Source organism: Corythoichthys intestinalis, chromosome 13 (genome assembly GCF_030265065.1).
Source record: "Corythoichthys intestinalis isolate RoL2023-P3 chromosome 13, ASM3026506v1, whole genome shotgun sequence".
In the NCBI taxonomy this organism is placed as follows: Eukaryota; Metazoa; Chordata; class Actinopteri; order Syngnathiformes; family Syngnathidae; genus Corythoichthys; species Corythoichthys intestinalis.
In genome coordinates this window covers 40,661,062-40,683,066 of record NC_080407.1, presented here as the reverse complement: position 1 = coordinate 40,683,066, position 22,005 = coordinate 40,661,062, and the positions used below count along the sequence as shown (strand labels likewise).

The window sequence follows — 22,005 nt, the reverse complement described above, 5'->3', positions numbered from 1 at the left end:
TCCTCCAAGCCAGCAAAGAATGAGGAAGAATTTGGTCCCCTCAACCTGTCCTGGTAAACTCCAGGTTTCTTCCCAGTGAACGTGCCCAACAGATTACCAGGGAGGTGACCTTGTTTAATATTCAATTATTAATATTTAATCTAATTGATGATTGATATGATCTCATTTTGGTTGCCCTTTCAATCATTTGATGAAAAGAAAGACAAGAATAAGTCAAATACCTTTTACCATTTATTGATAACAATATTCTGGAAGAACAACAGCATCGATGGGTTCTGATTAACTTACCATACCAAACAGACATGCATAGGAGAGTTGAACTAGTCAGAACTCTCACCTACTAGTCCCTGAACCCACATATAGTATCAAAACGCAGTATCTAGACAGTAAATTTGCCTTTCTTAAATGCAAACTTTCCTCTGATTGGCCAGGTACTCCGTTATGATGATTCATCTGCTTCCTTCTTCGCCCCTGCACAAAAAGTAAAACATGAACTTAAGAAGAAGAAAACACCTGTAACATATACATCCTGTTAGAAAAAAATCGTATTCAATAAATAAAAAAAATAAAGATTTTACTTTTGTAATCCACTAATATGTAAAGACAAACGTAAATGAAAACAATTTTCCCTGAGAATGGCCGCCTAAAGTGGGGGCAAACATTTTTAAATGCCTGTTCAACTATCACAGTTTGTCCTTCCTACTTGCGGTGACACGTAATACTCATTTTTCTATGCAGCTATAGAGAATTAACACTGTTTACATGGAAGTCATCACTTTAATAGTAGTTTCATACAGATGTTTTTCTGGGAGAAGCATAAGAAGCCAGTGCCAATTTAAACGGTTAACAGTAAATACAGTCTAAATAATTTGTGCCTACTTCAAGCTTTAATCTCTAGGCCCTGTGTTTGAGTCTGCTAGTGTTTATGTGAGTGGGTCTAACTGACGCCTTAGTCGTCACAGCAATGGCTGCCCTCATAATAGGTCCTGCTTGGGTTTAACAATTGTTTTCTCCATGAACAGAGGTATCAGAAATTTACCATTTGCATAGTTGAACAGTCTGAGCAACCATCTTTCATGGTAAAATACATTCCATGTTGACTTCTCCTTTAACCTGGCCTTTAGCTCAGTCGGAACATCTGACGCTCACCAACCTTCACTCCTACACCAACACTCCACTTAGCGGGTCATGAGAATCCATGAGTGAGCGAGTGCACATGTACAGTAATTAAATAAGTATGCAAGCAGGTAGGTAGCTATTTGTATAAATTATTACAACTTTCTAAATTAGTCACAAATTTAGCATTCCACATGGTTTTCTTACAAACTCACCTCGTATTCCAATTTCATCACTTTTGAAACTCTAAATTGTGGCTGAAGTGAACCTTGAATCAAGGCTCTGGCCTCACCAGCCCAATATGCAAACCTTTGTCTGTGTCTATTAAGTGAGTTATTGACAGAATAATAAAGGATACTCAAGGGTAAGTAATCCTAAATTACAATGAAAAATGTTCTTACCCTTCAATCTTGAATCAAACTAATACAACACCATTTTCGAATGTGTGCCATGGGCACAAAAAACATTATTTTAAATACTCACACAAACATTAAAGCATTTTCTGTCTTAAATGCAGTATTGTGAAAATGTTAAACAATGTAATTTATGGTCGATTAACTTTAAAACTTGCACCTACGCCAGAAAAAAAAAATACTAATTTCAGCTAGCATAAATTAAGCAAGTGTACTGAAGCTGAGTGCATATTGTGAAAGCAAATATTTGATTACATATGGCAGTTTAAAAAATAATACAAGAAAATCCTTTAGCAAAGAATTGAAAACTACTTACCATCAATATGAAGATCACACAACTTTTTCTACTAGTTTGTTGAGGAAATCCCTTTAAGAATTGTGGAAACATAAAAAAAAAAAAAAATGAATCAGTGTTAAAGTCCAAACAGAAAAACAGGAATGGGCAACAAACAAAATACAGTTGTAATATCCTTGGGAGATAACCTAATTTATTTGTTGTCCACTGCCCCGGATGGAGGAAGTCGGCGTGATGTTGCGATGACGTCACCTCGCTTAGCAACGTGTCGCCATTTTGTGAAGGGGGAACGCACAGCTAAACATTCCATAGACAAACGTCTGAAATTCATATATTACAGGTGAGTTTTGTGTCTTTTTTCCTAAAAACGTCTTAAACGTGGCTTACTATTATCACGAGTCACTGCCGACAGACGCGAGGAGGCGATGCAATTTAAAATTAGCGTTTATTGGCTTACAAAGCTGCCGATACAAAGTCGCAGATGATAGCTGGATAAACAAAGGAATGGCTTGCAGTGGAGTTCGGAAACATCTACAACTACCTCATAAAGTCACCCAGTAAGTTGTTTATCATTTATGTGGAATATGTACTGTGTGGAACTGAGAAAATTGGTAGTATATACGAAGTGATGATTTCTACCATAACCGGTACTTCGCCTCCAAGCGTTATTTAGCCGTGAGCACGTCACGGCAAAATAACCAATTCTCACCAGGCCAATAATATACCGATTGACTAATCAGAGCAGTTCACGGCAAAAGAAAAATAACGCTTTGCGAGTTGCCAGTTACGGTAATAATAACCACTGCCTAGTCTATTGAATCCTCGCAGCTAATTGTGGCAAAAATTAAAGTTTACTCACCAGTAATAAAATGTCGGCTGCAAATGTAACTGTGCTTGGATTTAGGTTCCCACAGGCGAAAATAGTCCACGGAACCGTCTTCTTTTACTGTTCCTCGATTAATTGCTTTCAGCCATTTGTTTCTCCTTTTCTTCTCACGTGGAAGAACGAAGAACTTCAAATGCGGCTCTGAACTCCTTCTTGTGTGACAACCCGCAACACAGCAACTTTTAGTCATTCTGACGGAAAAAAGACCGCAAATCAAATGCAAGTTAAACGCGTTTGTATTATAATGCACGACAGAGCAACTGCTTGTGACTCGTCTTTTGCCCCATTGTCAATATGGTGACGCATTGATGTGGCTGGTGACGTCATTAAATGCCCGGATGTCAGACTTCCTCTGTTAATGCTTTGAGCTAGATCACTGTCATAATGACGTCAACAGCAGTTAATTTCCTTTAACACGAGAGAGAAAGATGTGTGCGCACACGTTAGCTCTTTTATATACAGTATCTTTAACATTTTTTTATAATACGCTCTGTGTGTAGTAAACAGGCATTTCATGGGAGAGCATTTTGACTCTTTTTTTTTTTTTTTTTTTTGTATTAACAACAACAACACAACAAAATAAACAATACAAACACAAAAATACAGACAATACTAATGCAAACCAAAAAACAAAAGAATACAAACACAAATATGCCAGGGGGTATAAACATACCAAACATTGCATATCAGAGAAAAAAAAATTAATGAATAATACTATAATCAACTATTCACAAAAAAGTAGCTTTTCACAAATATCAATTATATTCTCCGCTTTCCTATTCTTTGATTTTTTTCAACAGATTTATGTAGCATCCCGTCTCATTGTGAAAGTGAGAAAAATATGGTAACAGCTGGCTGAATTTACATTTGTGGATGAAGAATTTCGACAACAAAAGAAGTAGATAAACAATAAAACGTCTTGCGTCATGACGTAGGCATGAGTGGCTGGGGGAGGAGTTGCCGTCGGATGGCTTGGAAATGTGATGTTTTCAAGACAATCCACTTTTCATCTCTCCTTAGCCCCGTAATTGACTGAAAGGTGCCATACATTCTCGGACAGGCCAAGAATCCGTTCAATCTCGCTTCTGCCGTTTGGGTGCACTATGAAACTTGGAGGCCTGCTTAGGTTAGCCTAGCCTAGCCTAGTAAGCTGTTAGCAAAGAGAACAAACTCCGCGCATGGGATCAACACGTCGCCGAGCAAACAAACATCAAGTCCCAAAATGTCTGGTGAGTTGACTTTTGACTCCTTTGTCTCGCAACTACCATACATTAGTATTCTAATGTTTAAAGACAAAATGTTTGACTAGTGCTGTCACGCAGCACCCCATTTGTGATATTTATTCTATCTTTACTTTTTTTAATCGTCTCTAATTTTAATGTGTTGTAGAGTAAATTATTATCATGTAAAAATTCTACATGATATTTACCAATCAAAAAATGGAGAAACGACCTTTCAGTAACGTCCGATAGTAGGCATGGCATCTTACCTGACTCTACGATGGCAGTACAACTTGTGCCTATCTTAAAAGACAAGGCTGGTAAAATCGATGGGAAAGATAATTTCAGACCTATTGCCCTGGCCAGTGTGCTCTCTAAAGTTCCAGAGTCAATCATACTAGGTAGAATTGTTTCATTTATTTCGACAAGCGACAATCAGTTCGGGTTTAAAAGGAAACATGGAACCGACATGTGTATATTTGCTCTGAAGGAGCTATTATTTAAATATCGAAGCCCAAACTCAACGATGTTTTTATGCTTCATTGACTCATCGAAAGCCTTCGACCGGTGTTCGGCCAATCCTTACTACGCGGCGAAACGTCTACATACACAATGCTCAGGGCACATCGGTTAGAGGCGGCGATTACTCACTATTTTTGTTTTTATTTAGTTATTTAGAACCTTTTCACAGCCTCAAAGATACTGCATGTATTACCCTCTCATACTTTTAACCATTGTGTTTTTTGTGTTAGCTTTGAAGCAGTTGACCACATTAGTCACGTAGCGTGTTTAAACCGTCCTTATTTGATATAACTACATTTAAGTATTTTCTGCAGGCATTTTTTTAGTACCTTATTCCTGTATGCATCTAAACAAAACAAGTTTAGAGCGCACGGTAGTACTTTAGGTGTCAAATTCGACTAATGTAGGACATTTCGCCGATGTAGCATATTTTGGCAGAACATCGGATCAATCAGAGCAAACTTTGTCATATGTTGGCACAAAGAGGGGTGCCCAAATACATAATCCGTATTCTGGCCTTCTGGTATGCAAATCAACTTGTTCGCATAAAATGGTGTGGCTCGGTCTCTGCTTGCTTTAAAGTAGTGGGAGAGAATTTATTCATGCTTAGAACACAACCATTATATATTATATGTTGAATGCTTTTGTTGTGCTTGCATGAGAACATGATAGCATAGAGTATCATTGTTAGATTAATCTGTTGCCTTGACTGTATCACAGTATGCCCAAATATGGGTTGTTATGTTCCCGTTTTCCAGTATGCCCTGAATGAATACAATGAGCGACTGTAGTTTATCCGACTAAGTTTATCTTCAGTCTAGCCCAGACCAGCGCTCAAGGTCTCAGCTCAAAGATGTTTTGTATGGAAAAATACCAAGGCTTGTGAGATGATGAGTTTCGTTTCTTGGTAAAGTTTCGATTCACGGTGCGCTTTGGCACCGCCCTTTTTAACAGTATAAGTATCTAGCTTCTAGTGAACAGTTTCATACTTTCTGGCTGACCTCAGCTCCTAGCTGGGTCATCATTTTGTGCCCGTGATATATCATGTTATATAAAAGTCTTCGAAGCAGGCAATCTGGGGCTTGTCTGATTCATTATTCTCTTTTTTTTTTTTTTTTTTTTTTTTTTTTTTTTAAACCTGTCCTGTTCAGCTGTTTGACACAGAGAATGGAAGTCTAAGTGCCCGGATTCTGAACAGTTTTAATGTTTCACATTGAGAGTCTGACATACTCCCATTGTGATCATTCAAAATACCTTTTTATTATGACAAAGCAGCGAATAGGAAGGGATTATGGGGGGGACAGAAGAAAAGAAATACAAGAGAAGAAGGAAAAGAAACACATACACAAACAACAACTAGAAATACATTGAACATCTAAACTAGTTACTAATATGCTGGTGCTATCGTCAGCGAGATGTATTTCCGGTTTACACCATGTGGGGGCCTATTGGCCAGTGAAAGAGGAGAATGGGGGTGGGGGTGTCTATAAGCCTATAAGCTAAGTGATTGAAAGGGGTAGACTGTACACAAATTAGTTCTGTGATCTAGAACCCAGTAATCGTGTGAATCTCTTATGAGTGTAAGCCCGTTGGCGACCAACCCTACGCCGTCGCATCGCCAATCCCGGCACCGGGACCCCCGACCCGAGCATGCCCTACCACATCCAGCAGCACGCAGGCCCCACCGGGCGCGCGACAGCCACGCAGACGGGCGGAGAAGCCGCGCGGGCTCCAACCCAGGGCCACGGCCCCCACCCAGCCAGCCCGGGGAGGGAGGGGGGGGTGGGGGGCCATGCGCAGCCCATCCCTCCTCCCGCAGCCCAGCAAAGGAGCCATCGTCCCCCCCCCGGGACCCAGGGTGGTCCCCGGACCACCCGCGCACCCATCAACCGGCCTTCAGGGATGGCAGGAGGGGACGTATCACCAACCCCACGCCTACACCCACCCCCGCCCGCCCACCCGGGCCACGAGCCACAGCCGCAGCCCCCCAACCGGCACGGCACGCCACGGGACCCCCAGCGGCCCACCAAGCCCCAGGCAAGGCAGGGTCCCCCGCCGGTGCAGGCAACACCCCGCTGATACACCGGCGCCCAGCCAGCGACCCGCGACGGAGCGCAGGGCGGATGCCCAGCCAGAGAAGAGAGGGGAAGGCGGAGGCAGGAGAATGCCCAGGAACTGCCACGGGGCGATGCAAGATCGGAGACCCGACCCTCCAACCTACTCCCGCGGCCGGCAGCCAAGGCAGAGGGGAGGCCACACCCCAGGAGCCACGCCATATAGAAAAGTGTGGGACCCACCTACCACCCTATTACTGTGGCTGCCAGGTTCCCGACTGGCAGCCATCACCCAGCACCGTGATGGGCGTGTGAAGGGAGGGTAGTGCAATGTATGCATTAAAATAGGAGAGCTTGGCTTGGGGCAGTGGGACCGCAGCATGGAGCTTCTGCCCAGCCGCCCGTCCCACCGCCCTTTGCCAGAGCTCTCCTGTGGAGTATGATGTGTGGTGCATTTAAAACAGGTGCAGAGATGGCGGGGCCTGTGGTGAGGAGGCAGCCGTGAGGTACCCCCACCCCCAACAGGTCCCAACCATCCCACAACCTTGGTGTGTGGTGCATTAAAAACAGGGGGGAGCCGGGCCGGGACTGTAAAGCCCCGTCCCAACTCTCCCCGGAGAAATGTATGAGCATGTAAGTGCCAGGGTGAAAAATATTTACAGTGCCGAAGTGCGTGAGTTAAGAGGCAGGCTCCCGCGGGCGTGGCCCCATCCACCAGAACCACCGGCCGCAGGGCGGAAGAGGCGTCAGGGCCCCGATCAATCTCCGCCCCAGACCACCCATGGCGCCTCCGCGACCGCCCACCCCCCTCCCACCCACCGAGCACCCACCCCGCACTCCGAGCAGGAGCCACACCAAGCGCCGGCGACCAGGGGACGTCCACCCCACCGGCAAGGGACAGCAAGCCTCACCCAAGGCCCCGCGGGCCCCAAGAGGCCCCGCCAACGACCCCGCCGGCCGGGGGGCAGCAGCGGCCGCCGCCGCGGCCCAGGGAGGCGGACAGGGCCGGAAGCAGACCAAGGGGACGGAAGCGCGCCCCCCACAACCCACCCCCGGGCCAGGAGGGGCGCGCGGCATGACACCAGAGGGCACCTCCCCGGCACCCGGTACAGGGAGACGCGGCTCCGGCCGGGCGGACCTGGGAGGGAACCATGGCTGCCGCATGCACCCCCCGGCCCCCACCCCAACTCCACCCCACCCCACCCCGGCCGGCCGGGGAAGGGCCGCGGCCCCGGACCGCCACCCGCGCGGCCCTCCCACCCGCCCACGACACCAGCGCGCACCCGACGGGACCCTCGCACAGCCAGACGCAACCAGACAAGCCCCGGCCGAAAATCCCGGGGGCCAAGACCGGCGACGGGACGGCCCAGGGCAGGACGCCAACAAACTCCACCTGTAAAGCTGACAGAAGAAGAGGTTTATCAAACACCATTAGATGTATGCCAAGGACCGGTGAAGTGTATTATTTACACATAGTTCCTTAATTGTTCCAAGTCTGATAATATATAGGGTGTTCCAAAAAAAGTTGCATATGTTCCCCAGCAGCTGGAAACCAAATTGTCTATGAGTATCCTTGTAAAATAAGCCCATTGACCGACTAAACTGTAAAGGAAGAAAATGTATTTATTACATGCTGTTGGGAGTGTATAAAACAGTTCGGATTTAAACATGTCCTGTTTCCAGCTGCAGAAGGATGCATACAACTTCCCTGGACACCCCGCATACATCAATTTATGTCTACAATTTTATTATTTTTGTGGCATTCCTTCGCAGGTGAGAGAGAATCCTTATTCTATGTTCATCATTCTTGCGACCGTTTCCCACTGTTGTTCGTATTTGTCCATTTTATTTGTCTGTTTGGCAGATATTTTCTCTAATGTTATATATTCAATGATTAGATTTAGCCATTGGTTAATAGAGCTGGGAATCTTTGGGCACCTAACGATTCGATTTTTTTTTTTTTTTTTTTTTTTTTAATGTTTTGTACATTAGTTCCAAAATAGTTCAAAAATACTCTCAGGCTAAACCAAACTACTATTTCAGTATCAAGTTAACATATAGCAGTAAACAAATATACAAAAATAACAGTAAATAAAAAACTCCAGTCCCCATTCTGTATCAGCAGCTTTAAACTACATTCAATTAATTTAATGTTGTGAATCAACCGTTAAAGTTGTTAAAATTGCTCCTGTTATTCCATAATTTCCCTTTTTTCTACTTTCGGCTTGTGAAACTTTTAAAACTATTTTAAAGATAGATTCAAGTCAATATTTTACCGATTTAGGAGTATTTTAAATAAAAAGGTAATTAGGTTTGCTTGGAAGGTTCGCTACAACAGCCTTGCAGGGAAGTGTACTGCTTTAAGATGGCGGCCGTTTACTAACGTTCGCATCTAGCTTTTTGTAGATGTGCTGCAACGCTACCGAATCTATATTGCATCTAGTCCTATATAAATGATATCTATTATCCATTATGTGGATGTACTTGTAGCAGCTTTTCGGCAGCAGTCAGGTATGTTGTTGTGTTTTTTTATCTCGTGGCATGAGTTGCGCTAGAGCCGTGAGTTGAGCATTGGCATTACCCGAGGGGCCGGATAATGAGAAGCATGATGTTTAGCTACTCTTGCTCCGTTCTTCCTCATTGCGTACCGAAGAGCGCGCGGCGCGCTGAGTGTGTTGTACTTCCTCTTTACTTGGCATATTTCAATAATCGGAATTTGGATGTTTGTGAATCGTTCTCGAATCTTCCACGGCCGAATCGCGAATAATCTAAGAATCGGAAATTTTGCACACCTCTATTGGTTAATGCTAATGTTTTGTTTGTTTTTCCAATTCAACAATATTGTTTTTTTTGGCTATCGTTAGACTTGCTAGTAGTGGACGGGTTTGATGGATAGAGATATTCACTGTATTCAGATCGCCAAGCAGACAAAGAGTTGGAGACAATGGAATCCTGCAGTTCAATAGGGAAGAGAGTTTCTTCGTTACCTGTGCCCAGAAATCTTGTATTGGTTTACATTGCCAAAGAGCATGAAAGTATGTATCTGAAGTATCTTTGTTGCAGTTTGTACATTTATCGGATTGGGAGAACCCCATTTTGTGCATTTTAGATTGAGTAATATGCCATCTATGCAGTATTTTGAACTGTATAAGCTGAAGGTTCTTATTCTTTGTCATTATAAATGTATTTTTACAGATGTTGGACCAATAGTTATTATCTAATGTTACCGAAAGTTCGTTATTCCATTTTTCGATTGGTAGGCAAGTAGAGTTGTTACATGAGAGGGCTTTATATACTTTTGAAAGTATTTTTTGTTGTTGAGGATGTATATTCATTATTTTATTTACGAAAGGTGGTGGGTCTAACGTACCCGTTAGTGATGGAAATTTGCTTCTGATGGCTGCCCTGATTTTATTGTATTGCAGGAAATTGACCCCTTTGATCTGGAAATCTTGCATTATTATTTCATATGACATGAATGTATTATCTTTAAACAAATGCTGTAACTGGTTTATTCCCGTATCATCCCATGCGCTGAAATAAATAGGAATTTTATTAACTCCAAAGTCTGGGTTGTGCCAGATTGGTGAGAATTTACACGGGGCTTGTTGTGATTGCGTAATTTCCATACCTCTCCACCAGGCTTTCAAGGTACATGCTATCATTGGGTTTTTGAAGCAGCTATGGTGCTTAATACTAGAGCTAATAAATTGGAGGTTGGCCAATTGTATTTGGTTGCAGTCTGTTTGCTCTAATTCATTTTGTTATCTGTTGATACTTGTCTCGGAGTTCAAACTTGAGCTTCCCTGACAAGTAGGTAATGGTGTGAGACTGAGGAATTCTCTCTCCATATTTGTTCAATGTTTTCATGGATGACTTATCCAGCCGACCCAATAAGTGTAATACGGGAGGTGTTGTAGGAGGCACTGTCATTAACCATCTTATGTACGCAGATGATGTGGTGGTGCTCTCCCCATGCAGTGCTGGCTTGCAGGAGTTACTCTCGATATGTTCCAAATTTGGTGATCATTTTGACATCAAATATAACTCAGAGAAAAGTAATATCATGATTGTCGGTTCTAAAGAAGATAGGGCGGCTATATTCCCTCATATCTTTCTTGGCAAAATAGCCATGAATATTTGCAATGAAGCTAAATACCTCGGCCACTCCATATCTGAAAACTTGTCGGATGACAGGGATATTCATTGTCCATGTTGTAAACTTTATGCACAGGCAAATATGCTTAAAAGAAGATTTTTTATGTGCTCCCCCCACGTTAAGACCTCGCTGTGTAAGGCATACTGCACACGGTTTTACACTGCTCACCTGTGGTCAAGGTACACAGCTAAATCCATGCAGAGGCTAAATGTAGCCTACAATGATGGCCTGAGGCTGTTACTGCGTGTGCCTAGATGGTACAACACCAGTCAATTATTTGTTAGCTCTGGATTACCCACCTTTAAGGCGCTTTTGAGAAAATTGATGTACAGCTTCATGTGTCGGCTAAATAAGTCTGGAAATAATATAATGAATTTAACAGACCCTACAATGAGCTTTAGTTTTAGTTCGAGCCTGTGGCGCCATTGGCACTAAAGATGCATCGATACCGATACTAGTATCGGCAGGGGGTGCCGATCCGGCCCGAAATGGTGGTAATGGTGATATCGGCACCGTCTTTGGTGGTACTCGCAGATACCATTTACCGGTCCATTATTACAATATTTGACCGCGTCCTTTTTTTTTCTCCTGGCGCTCACTACACTCTGTCTCTGTGTTGTGTGATGACACGTGAACACCAAGCAGCTATCGCTATTGGCCTGCTCCAGACCAATGAGAACGGGCCAATAGCCACTCCTGACCAATTACAAGGCCGCTTTTTCATATGAAGGAAAAATAAACCAGGAGAAATGGCGGCGGTCCGGAAATATTTCAAAATAGAAATCCCGTCGATTAAAATCAATGGCTGCATGCAAGATTTGCGGCCTTAAAGTTTCGAGATGTGGAGTTAAATCGGTAAAATCGGCCAGTTTCAATACCTCGAACCTGATAAAACATTTGAAGACGAAACGTGAACGAACACAACGAGTTTGAGCCTGCAAGAGCAGGACTGCTATCCAGAGGAAGGGCGCTGGACCGGTGCAACAATCTCTGGTCAGTTCACTACATCAACTTTACTTTGTATTTTACTTAAAGAAATGCTGCAGTGATTTGGGAACTGTTACCAAAGTAGGGTTGCTACCTTTCAGAAATAAAAATAAGGGACCCCACCCTCCCTCCCGAAAAAAGGAGGCTAATAGAGAGACGGGATGCTGTGGTCAATTATTATTACTTATAATTGTTAGCGTTCGCAAATGCGGAAACAAGGTTGGACCTCGACGCGGACAACAAGCGGGGGATGCGTACAAGGGTTTAATGATTGCAAACAAAAAATAACACGCGATCGCGGGATAGTTGAAATAACAAAAGGAGTCCGTGACAGCAGGTCGACGGAGCTCAATACTACAAACTCGAAGGTTAACTAAGACGATTGGCTGCGAGCCAAAAAGCCAAAAATAAAAACACTCAAATACCTGCACAGGGCAGAGGTTACAAACGAGTGCAGCACACTAACAGAAAAAAACCAATGCAGGGGCGTAACTAGCAAATGTAGCGAGACTATAGTGCGAGATGTCAAATGGCGATCAGCAAGGCAAATATCTCGGCAGCCTTCTCTGAGATCACCCGTGCTTAAATGCTGCGTTGATGAGCCTGCATTGGATTCAGGTGCGACGTCAGGAACGCCCCCACTAACAGCCCAGCAACAAAACACAATCTAACCAGCAGCAGAATGTGACAATAATTTCATGAAAGTTGCACTGTTTGGCCTTTGAGAGGTTTAAAAAAGTTTACTCAGTTCATTCAGAGTTTATTATTATGAATTTATTTTTACTTTCTTACTGTTGGGCTAGTATTATACTTTGTACTAGTCTTTTTCCTATTTTGCAAAGGTAAGCAACAGCCTGACAAAGCCTTGATACCATTGATTTCACATCCAATTATAGCTCTTTGGGGGGGGGGGAAATGTTATATATACACAGTGGGGAGAACAAGTATTTGATACACTGCCAATGGGTTTTCCACTGTGTGTATAACGGGGTGGTATCGGTATGGTATCGGTATCGGACGATACTGCACAGCCAGGTATCGGTATCGGGGGCAAAAATGGTATCGGTGCAACACTAATTGGCACAAAAGCCTGTTTGTTGTGCACTGATAGCCAGTGCTTCCTTTTTGTTCTGTTTTGTTTTCTTTTTTCCTTTCGAGTCACTTTATTATTATGTTTCCGTATGTACGGCATTCTTTTCCTCTTTGTTGGTGTGTGTGTGTGCTATGGACCCTCTGTGAGATTCCGGAATAAAGATCATATATATATATATATTGCTGGACACAAATCTCTAAAACTACATTTACAACGACTAAGAATGGAGGAAGTCGGCGTGATGTCACGATGACATCACCTCGCCTAGCAACGTGTCGCCAATTTGCGAAGAGAGCACGCACAGCTAAACATTCCGTACACAAACGTCTGAAATTCATATATTTCAGGTGTGTTTTGCGTCTTTTTTAGAGCTGAAACGAATACTTGAGCAACTCAAGTAACTCGAGTTTAAAAACTGATCAGAGTAATTTTATTCACCTCGAGGAATAGTTTAAAAATGCCAGCATCACGTTTTGCCCGGACTACTTTTAATGCGGGACAACGCGCTGACGTCACGTGCACAGAGGAAAAAGCAATCAGAAAAAAAAAAAAAAAACTTACCGCAGCCGACAGCCGCTACAAACTACGCCGACGTTGCTAAAAACTACGCCCGCATGATGCTAGTGTGATAGCAGGTAGTGTCCGATGCGTCTCATAGATATCGCATGCATTTAGGACTAGATGCGAAATGACAGGCTCGGCCGCGTCTGGGTAGCGTTAGTAAACAGCCGCCATCTTTAAGCAGTAGACTTCTCATCGCTTATAAATATAACGTTACTGTCACTCGCTCACTTAACGTTAGCCCTTCGGAGGGCTAGGTTTCTATTGATTATGACCACTGTCGATGCGTGGCTAATGTGTCTTACATACAGGCTTTATTTAATATGTAAAATAACAGCACTGTAGAGTGATGAGGGTGTAAAATTAAAACATAATAAAGCTAACTGTCAGTTTTAGCTCAGTAGTCATTGCTGAATAAAACACCAGGTAGCACCGGTCCCTAATGTGCTCCAATACAGCAGTTATCATACATTGATTTTGAACACTGCAAAAACTCAAAATCTTATCAGTACTTACAGTTTAGACTAACGTAAAACTTAACTTGAACTTAAAAATAGCTTGACACAAATGGAAATTAAATTGAAACACGTGGGAAAAACACAAAGCTTTCAAGTGATGTGTGTTATCAAATGTAATTACATTTTTACGTAAGAAAGTTTTTTTTTAAAGATCTAGAGGAGTGAAAGCAGTGAATTTTTTTTCTAGTCACGTCTGAAATGCAATTGTTGGCTATTTTCAACAACGTACATCGAAAATAAAGATATTGACTGAAAATGGTTCAATATTGGATTAAATGTCTTTTTTTCCTCATGTATATTTATAATTGCTCTTTACCTAAGAAAAATGTTTTATCCGATTAATCGATAGAATTTTCAGTCGATTACTCGATTACTAAAATATTCGATAGCTGCAGCCCTAGTCTTTTTTCATAAACACGTCTTAAACATGGCTTACTATTTTCACGAGTCACTGCCGATAGATGCGAGGCGGCGATATAATTTAAAATTACCGTGTATTGGCTTGCAATTCTGCCCATACAAAGTCGCAGCTGATAGCTGGATGAACAGTCCAAAGGAATGGCCTGCAGTGGAGTTCAGAAACATCTACAACTACCTCATAAAGTCTCCCAGTAAGTTGACCTTTATCAATTACGTGGAATATGTACTGTGTGGAACTAAGAGAACGGGTAGTATATACGGAGTGATTATTTCAGCCGTGACTGGTAATTCGCCTCCAAGCGTTATTTAGCCGTGAACACGTCACGGCAAAATAACCAATTCCCACCAGGCCAATTATATACCGATTGACTAATCAGAGCAGTTCACGGCAAAAGAAAAAAAACGCTTTGCGAGTTGCCGGTCACGGTAATAATAACCACTGCCTAATCTATTGAATCCTAGCAGCCAATTGGGTCCAAAAAAAAAAAAAATCCATTCAAATTTACTCACCAGTAATAAAATGTCGGCTGCAAACGTAAATGTGCTTGGATTTAGGTTTCCATATAAATAGTCCACGGAACCGTCTTCTTTTACTGTTCCTCGATTAACTGCTTTCAGCCATTTGTTTCTCGGAAGAATGAAGAACTTCAAATGCGGCTCCGAACTCTTCCTTGTGTGACAACCTGCAACACAGCAACTTTTAGTCATTCCGATGGAAAAAGACCGCAAATAATTCGAAAGTTCAACGTGTTTGTATTACAATGCATGACAGAGCAACTGCTTGTGACTCGTCTTTTGCCCCGTTTTCAATATAGCGACGCTTTGTTGTGGCTGGTGACGTCATTAATGCCTGGATGTCCGACTGCTTCTATAAGAACGCAACTCTATTTAATTATTACAAATTGGGGTTTTCCCAATCCAAAAAATGTCCAAACTGTCAGGCAGTTATGTCACGAGGTGCGCCGAGCCTTCGAAGCGTGTGTCGAGTAATGAAGGGACTTTTCCGCGAAGCGCGTACCGGGGCTCACTTCATTTAGGGGGAGGTTCAGAGAATGATGACGTCCGAAGCCTCCCTGCCCAGCCGTACCACGTGATTGCTTCAGGCAGTGCTTCAGATTTGCTGTGCGGTTTGACAGCTCGCTACAGTCTATCAACACCTCTGGCTGCATTAAGAATGCGGGTGTTTGAAGGAGAGTTGCAAACAGGTGAGAGTTTGGATAGTTTGGAGGTGGTTTGGAGAGTGAAAAGTTTAAGTCAGTTGAGAGAAGGGTACAGTAGTTGATATATTAAGAAATAGGACTTCCTCTCTGTGGGGAAAAAAAAAATTATACAACAGAATGAAAATCCCCACCATCCTTTAGCTACATCAATGTCCAAATTACACAAACATAATTACTACCCTTTTTCATGTTACACAAACACGTTTACTGTTCTCTCCGTGATTATGTGTGACGGGTACATGCAAGTCCGTTGGCTTCTGGCTTGGTGGTCAGAGCATCCACCTGCCGTGCTGGATCTGTCGTGCGCGGTGGGTTCGAGTCCTCAACGGGGGCGGATTGCGTCGCGTGGCGGGGATCCATGCAACACCGGCTACATGCGCACGTCATTTTCAGAAAAAAAAAAAAAAAAAACAAAACCTGCCACATGATGATAATGCCATTTGTGGAATCATTTTCACAAACACTACATTAAAAAAAATGTAGGTATTACTTCATGAGTGACTGATGTGTATGTGGCCACTCCTCTACTGGGCCCAAAAGTTCATACGTTTATAAATTTGTTGTACGTTGATTTTTGGGGAGCTGCTTGGCACTGCTGACCTACAGGAGACATCGCCATATCATAAATTTTTACGACTGTGAGGTACTGTTTATGTCTGTGAGTGTGTTTTTGTATCATATGTATAGGTCCTTTTTTTTTTTTTCCTTTTTGATTCAGGGGGTACTGCCCCCCCTACTTTATGAGTTTGATCCCATTGCTGAAGATGTATGCCAAATTTAACTTCTGTGACTGGAAAACAAAGGAAAGAAAGCTGAAGAAAAATTATATATACTTATGTGATAATCCATGTACACCGAGGATTTGGTCAGGCAATATTTTGCTATATAATATCTCATCAGACACACACACAAAAATTAAAAAAATCACTTAAGTGGTTGGGAGACAAATGACTATGCTTATGCACTTAGCCAGTAGGTGGTCCTGTGGTATGGAGATAGAATAGTGCCAAAAGAAGTGAGGTTGTAAAATGAAAATTATGCCTGTAAAATGACCAATTTTCACAAAAAAACACTTGTATTTCCAACATGAAAAAAACTCGAAGGAATAAATTGTTCTACAGATTGTTTTTTTTTTGCTGTTTGCAAGTGTTTTTTTTTTTTTTTTTTTTTTTGTTCTACAGGTGTTTTTTCTTCACTACGGGTTAAAAATTACCAATTACAAGTGCACAAGTTTTGTGAGCCAAAAAAGATACTCGTAACCTAGTTTTAAAATAAAAAAAATACCTGTAAAATGACTAATTCTAATTGGTAAAACAAAAAAAAAACAACTTGTATTTCCAAATTTTGCGTTGTGAAATAAACATGAAAAAAACACATTGTAAAAAAACATTTCTACAAGTGTTTTTTTTTTTTTCGTTTACAAGTGATTTTTTTGTTCTACAGGTGTTTTTTCTTCACTACAGGTTAAAAATTACCAATTACAAGTGCACAAGTTTTGTCATATTCTTGTCGAGTTTTATGAGCCAAAAAAGATACTCGTAACCTAGTTTTAAAATAAAAAAAATACCTGTAAAATGACTAATTTTAACTTGTAAAACAAAACAAAAAAATTCTACAAGTGTTTTTTTTTCCGTTTACAAGTGATTCTTTTTTGTTCTACGGGTGTTTTTTCTTTGCTACAGGTTAAAAACCACCAATTACAACCTCACGAGTTTTGTCTCCCCCTTGTTGCGTTTTCAGAGACAAAAGTGACTTGTAACCACAGACGAAAAAAACTACTTGTACATCGAAATAATCTGTTGTAAAACACAAACACAAAAATATCATTCCAAGTCGTGGTCAAAAAAAGACGTTAAGAACACAATCTAGTGAATAGTTCTTCGTGTTTTTTTATTTTTATTATATATATTTTTTTTATGATCTACAAGTGTTTTCTGAGCATGTACAAATAGATTTCGGGGTAAACATGTGAGCCTAAATTCTAACCAATCAGAACGGCGATTGTTCAGGAGGATGAATGCCACCGCCTTTGTTGTGTTGATTTTTGGACGATCGTACGCCTTAGCTGTGCTGGGCACCGCTGTTGTTTGAAAAATAAATAAGATTTGATTTGACCCGTGTGTTTGTGGTCTTGGTCTTGCAGATCAATATGTCAGCCAAGCCCATCATCCTGAGCACCAGGTGTCTGAATGCATCAAAGAAGAGGAAGAGTCACCATACATTAAGCAAGAGGAGGACTACGTACCCATTCAAGGTCATCCCAAGTGGTGCTTTTTTCCCCTCTTCAAATGAGGCAAAGATCAAATATGGTACCTTCTCATAAGTACAGAAATGTGATTTAGACACTACACTAAAAGGTATCATTTTTGTAATTCGGACAATATTTTATACCTGTCCGCACTAAGTTTAAGGTGCATTTATAAACACCGTGCTCCTGCAAGGGACGCCTGCGCAAAAAGGAGCAGCCTCTTGTGTGACGTCATTGTCCGGCGGGTCACTTCTGAACTGAAAGCTTATCAATTTTCAGCGTTGTTCAATGTCTTCTGCGGACATATTCAAGCATAACATTTCTAAGCTCTTTCAGGTGTAAAAAGAGGAGCGGGAAATTTTTTACAATGCCGAAAGGCATAATGGCGACCCCGTCCTTGATGTCACTTCTTTTGTGTCCGATTATTACACGGATATCCGTGTTGGCTCCAGTGATGATTCGGTTTGACTTGGAACAAGTTATTTTTAGTCTCCTGCCTTGTGCACAGACACTTGTTGATTGAATATACACTACTGGCTATTTTATGGCTTTTTGTTATTTGGGTTTGAGTTTCCCAAGGGACAGGTATAGTTGACGGACACAGGAAGTCTGTGTTGTGTTACGTTTGTGATGGACGGAGTTGCCGAGTTGCAATAAACGTTGACTCAAATGAGTTCAAGAAACTAAATTCTGTGCTTTATGAAGAGTGAAAAAAGCAGAATTTAACACGGACGAAATAATACGACTAATCAGAGTGAAGTATTACCAAAACAAAATGGTGACGTCATGTACCGTAATGGTCGGCAACGGATCACCGCATACGTTGTCTTCAACACAACATGGCCGTGTCAATAAAAAAAAAAAAAAGTCTTTAAATATACTGGACTGTCTCAGAAAATTAGAATACACAATATTCTAATTTTTTGAGACAGTCCTGTGTATATATACAGGACTGTCTCAGGAAATTAGAATACACAATATTCTAATTTCCTGACTGTCTCAGGAAATTAGAATATTGTGTATTCTAATACACAAAAAATTAGAATATTGTGTATTCTAATTTTCTGAGACAGTCCAGTATGTATGTACTATATATTATATATATATATTTCTGTCTCCATCCCTGTACCCGTGTATAATCCGCACCATGATTTTACAAGTTGATTTTGGGGGGGAGAAGTGCACGTTATATTCAGGAAATTACGGTATCGGACAGAATTGCAGGGGTGACAATACTTTTGGCCAGCAGGGTAAATTCGCAGCCACCATCCTATTCCCACAGTGAAGTAACACTGCTCCCTAGTGGTGTGGTATTCTCATTACTCAGTGAATGAACAACAAACTCTTCTTAAAAGAAAAAAGATTACATATAAAACAATTGAAGCAAACCTTGCATTAACAACAACATGGACATTGGACACAATAAGTAGGTGTACTTATTAACTGCCCAATGTCCTTTATAGAGAACCTTAAGTAACGAGACTGATGATGCTCTCTTTTTTTTTCAAGGCAGTCTGCCTGTTGATTTTTGGTTTTAGACCATATCACTTGTTGAACCCTTTTGGTTTGTATTACACACTGGAAAAACTACTTCAAAAACGAGTAAAAATTTAGTTGAAATGAGATAAGATTTGCTTATAACCAGAAAATTCACCAATGGAACAAGCAATTTTGTCTTGCTAAGAATTTTTTAGATAAGAAATTCATTCAGGATGTTAGGTTCTCATTATATGATTAGAGGGGAACGATCTGCCACCACCCCGACCTGCGTGACGTCCGAGTTGCGCCATACTGCGAGGGCCCGTTGAGTACTGCTTGCAGGGCTAGTTATTATTATTCTTTTTTCAGGGCAAATGAAAATGGCCAATATGGAGGCCTGTACATGCTCAAAAACTGCTCTGCTCAGAGAGCCATAGAGAGGCACACACGAAGACAAAGGGGAGGGGCGAGGGGCTTGGTACTAGGTACTGCACGCCGAGCACATGCTCCGTCGCGTCTGCGCACATGCTCCGTCGCGTCCGCGCAGCCACAGACAGACACAGGAGGAGGAAAGGACGACACACGAACAAGGTTTGTATGCCTTCAAGACGAGGCACTCATTGGGGCCACGCTACTTATTGGCACCTCTTCCACAACAATTATAACTATTGTGCTGAGGGACGTGGGGAAGAATGACAGGAGATAAACTTTTTCTTAACACCCTGTATTGAACATAACGCAGAGAAGATATACCATTTGCAGCCACCACTGACATGCATGTTGCCTGAAATTTTACAAATTTTATTAAAACGAAAACATACGGATGGGTTTTACTTTTAATATAAAATTGCTATAACTTGTTCTCACATTTATCTTTTAAGAATTACAAGTCTTTCTGTCCGTGGATCCCTTTCACAGAAAGAATGTTAATGTTAATGCCGTCTTGTGGATTTATTGTTATAATAAACAAATACAGTACTTATGTACAGTATGTTGAATGTTTATATCCGTCTTGTCTTATCTTTCAATTCCAACAATAATTTACAGAAAAATATGGCATATTTTAGAGATGGTTTGAATTGCGATTAATTACGATTAATTTTAAAGCTGTGATTCACTCGATTAAATATTTGAATCGTTGGACAGCCCTAGTAAATTTTGATAATTTTGGCTACGTTGCGAAAAGAAAAAAAATAAGTGGCTCAGTGGCGCCCCCTTGAAATTTTAAAAATGGCCTCCCCATTTAGGTTTTTTCAATGTAAAGCAATGACATTTGGAGAGTCGATATGTTGTGCAAAACTGCTCCAAAAAGTCTATAGCACCAATATTCCAAACCCAACAGGAAATCGGGTATTTTGAATTGAATGTTGAAAAACATGCAATTTTAGTCGATAAATAGCATGCACGTTTGAGACCATTGCGCCTAGGCAGTTAGGTGGAACCTCCTCAAAATTGCTGTTCATGAGATGTTAAGTTATCAAAATGGTAAGTTTACATTCACTGGCCTGTGGCCTATACTACGAAGCCGGTTTTCTGGCTTAGCAGGGTAACTTCGAGAGTAACTTTATCACGTGCGACGTAAGTTCGCGGCTATGCGAGACTACGAAAGGTGGATATGTTGGAACCGAGAAGTGTTGCCATGGCAACACACGCCACACGCCAAACCTGGTCGTGTCAGAGTTAGATCTTGCTTAACATCAGGATTCCAATTAACCACGCTCTATTTAAACAGCACTCCTCCGCGGACGTGTCCTCCTGACAATGACAGCGTACTTGGATGACCCATACGACATTGGCGCGCGGATTGTGAGGGGCTCTCTCCGGAGGGCACGGGTATTTCGGGACCGCCAGAATCCGCTGGCGTACCCGGAAGATTTTCTCCATGAAAGATACAGATTTTCAGCTGAGGGAATTCTTTACCTGTGCCAACTGATCTAGGCAGACGTCACTAATGTAACCCGCCGAGTCAGGCCCTCACAACCGCGCAGATTGTGTGTGCCTGTCCATGCGCTCTTTCGCCAGGGACAATATATGTATTCCATCGGTGATGCTGAATATCTGCGTAAGAACACTGTATGCCGTGCGATTCGGAGTGGGGTATGGAAACGCTTCAAATTGATGCATTTATAATAATCATAGAAATATGTAGACTATTTAAAAATTGAGAAAAACGTTTTTTTCTGCCAACTCGAGATTAAATTAAATGTCAAATCCGCTGATAGGACAGACGCACAAATATAAAAGATATAAATGTTTATTGAATATGCATCTTACAGTCTTGTTTAACTGTGAAAAATCGTTACAAAAGACGGGCTTTTATTTACGCAACAACGCATGGCATCCCCGCATTTCCTTCTTTTCCTGAGTCCTCACAAATATAACAATTTTTTTTTTTTTTGTCGGGCTCGGGCCTGCAAATCAAGTTTATTGATCGGGTCGGGCTGGATTTTTTAGGCCCAAACTAAAAAAAAGAACATACGTATTCGTACAGTCAAGGGGACTAAACATACAATCATCCTGTTTCGTGTGGTGATGCGTGACAATTATTTCTTACTGTTAATGTACCAAATCTTATTTTATTGTCCTGACAGCAGGCTTTATTTCTTTTCATGGACATAAGTAAACTGGCATATTGACGCATTCACAAATCACACGATCTGTAAATTCGCTGTCAACAGACCCATGCGCTGTACTCGCCGAAGCGGTGTTGGATTTCGCGGTGAGGGTGGATTTTAATTCCTCATAATTCCGCATGATCATCGCGCGTTCCTCCTCCGTGAAGTAAGGTGCCCGTGCCATCGTCACAAGTAGTGT

General features: G+C 41.8%; 1 protein-coding gene and 1 long non-coding RNA gene across 3 annotated transcripts in view; one reads left to right on the top strand and one right to left on the bottom strand.

Moving 5' to 3' along the window:
• Window positions 1-256: 256 nt before the first annotated feature.
• LOC130928986 (uncharacterized) lies at window positions 257-2,981 on the bottom strand. Its single transcript, XR_009066781.1, has 3 exons — window positions 2,684-2,981; window positions 1,846-1,896; window positions 257-471 (listed from the first exon to the last, which is right to left on the bottom strand). It is a non-coding gene; the product is annotated as an uncharacterized LOC130928986 (long non-coding RNA).
• Window positions 2,982-3,662: 681 nt separating this feature from the next.
• Window positions 3,663-22,005, top strand: part of LOC130928946 (zinc finger protein OZF-like) — a 34,756-nt gene continuing 16,413 nt past the window's right edge. Inside the window, exons 1-2 of one of the 2 annotated variants that reach the window (XM_057855784.1) lie at window positions 3,663-3,939; window positions 17,608-17,718. In XM_057855784.1, the coding sequence (XP_057711767.1) occupies window positions 3,933-3,939; window positions 17,608-17,718 (118 nt within the window). In that variant the 5' untranslated portion in view covers window positions 3,663-3,932. Of the gene's footprint in view, window positions 3,940-17,607; window positions 17,774-22,005 lie in introns of both variants that reach the window. The other variant, XM_057855783.1, reaches the window with a different exon arrangement.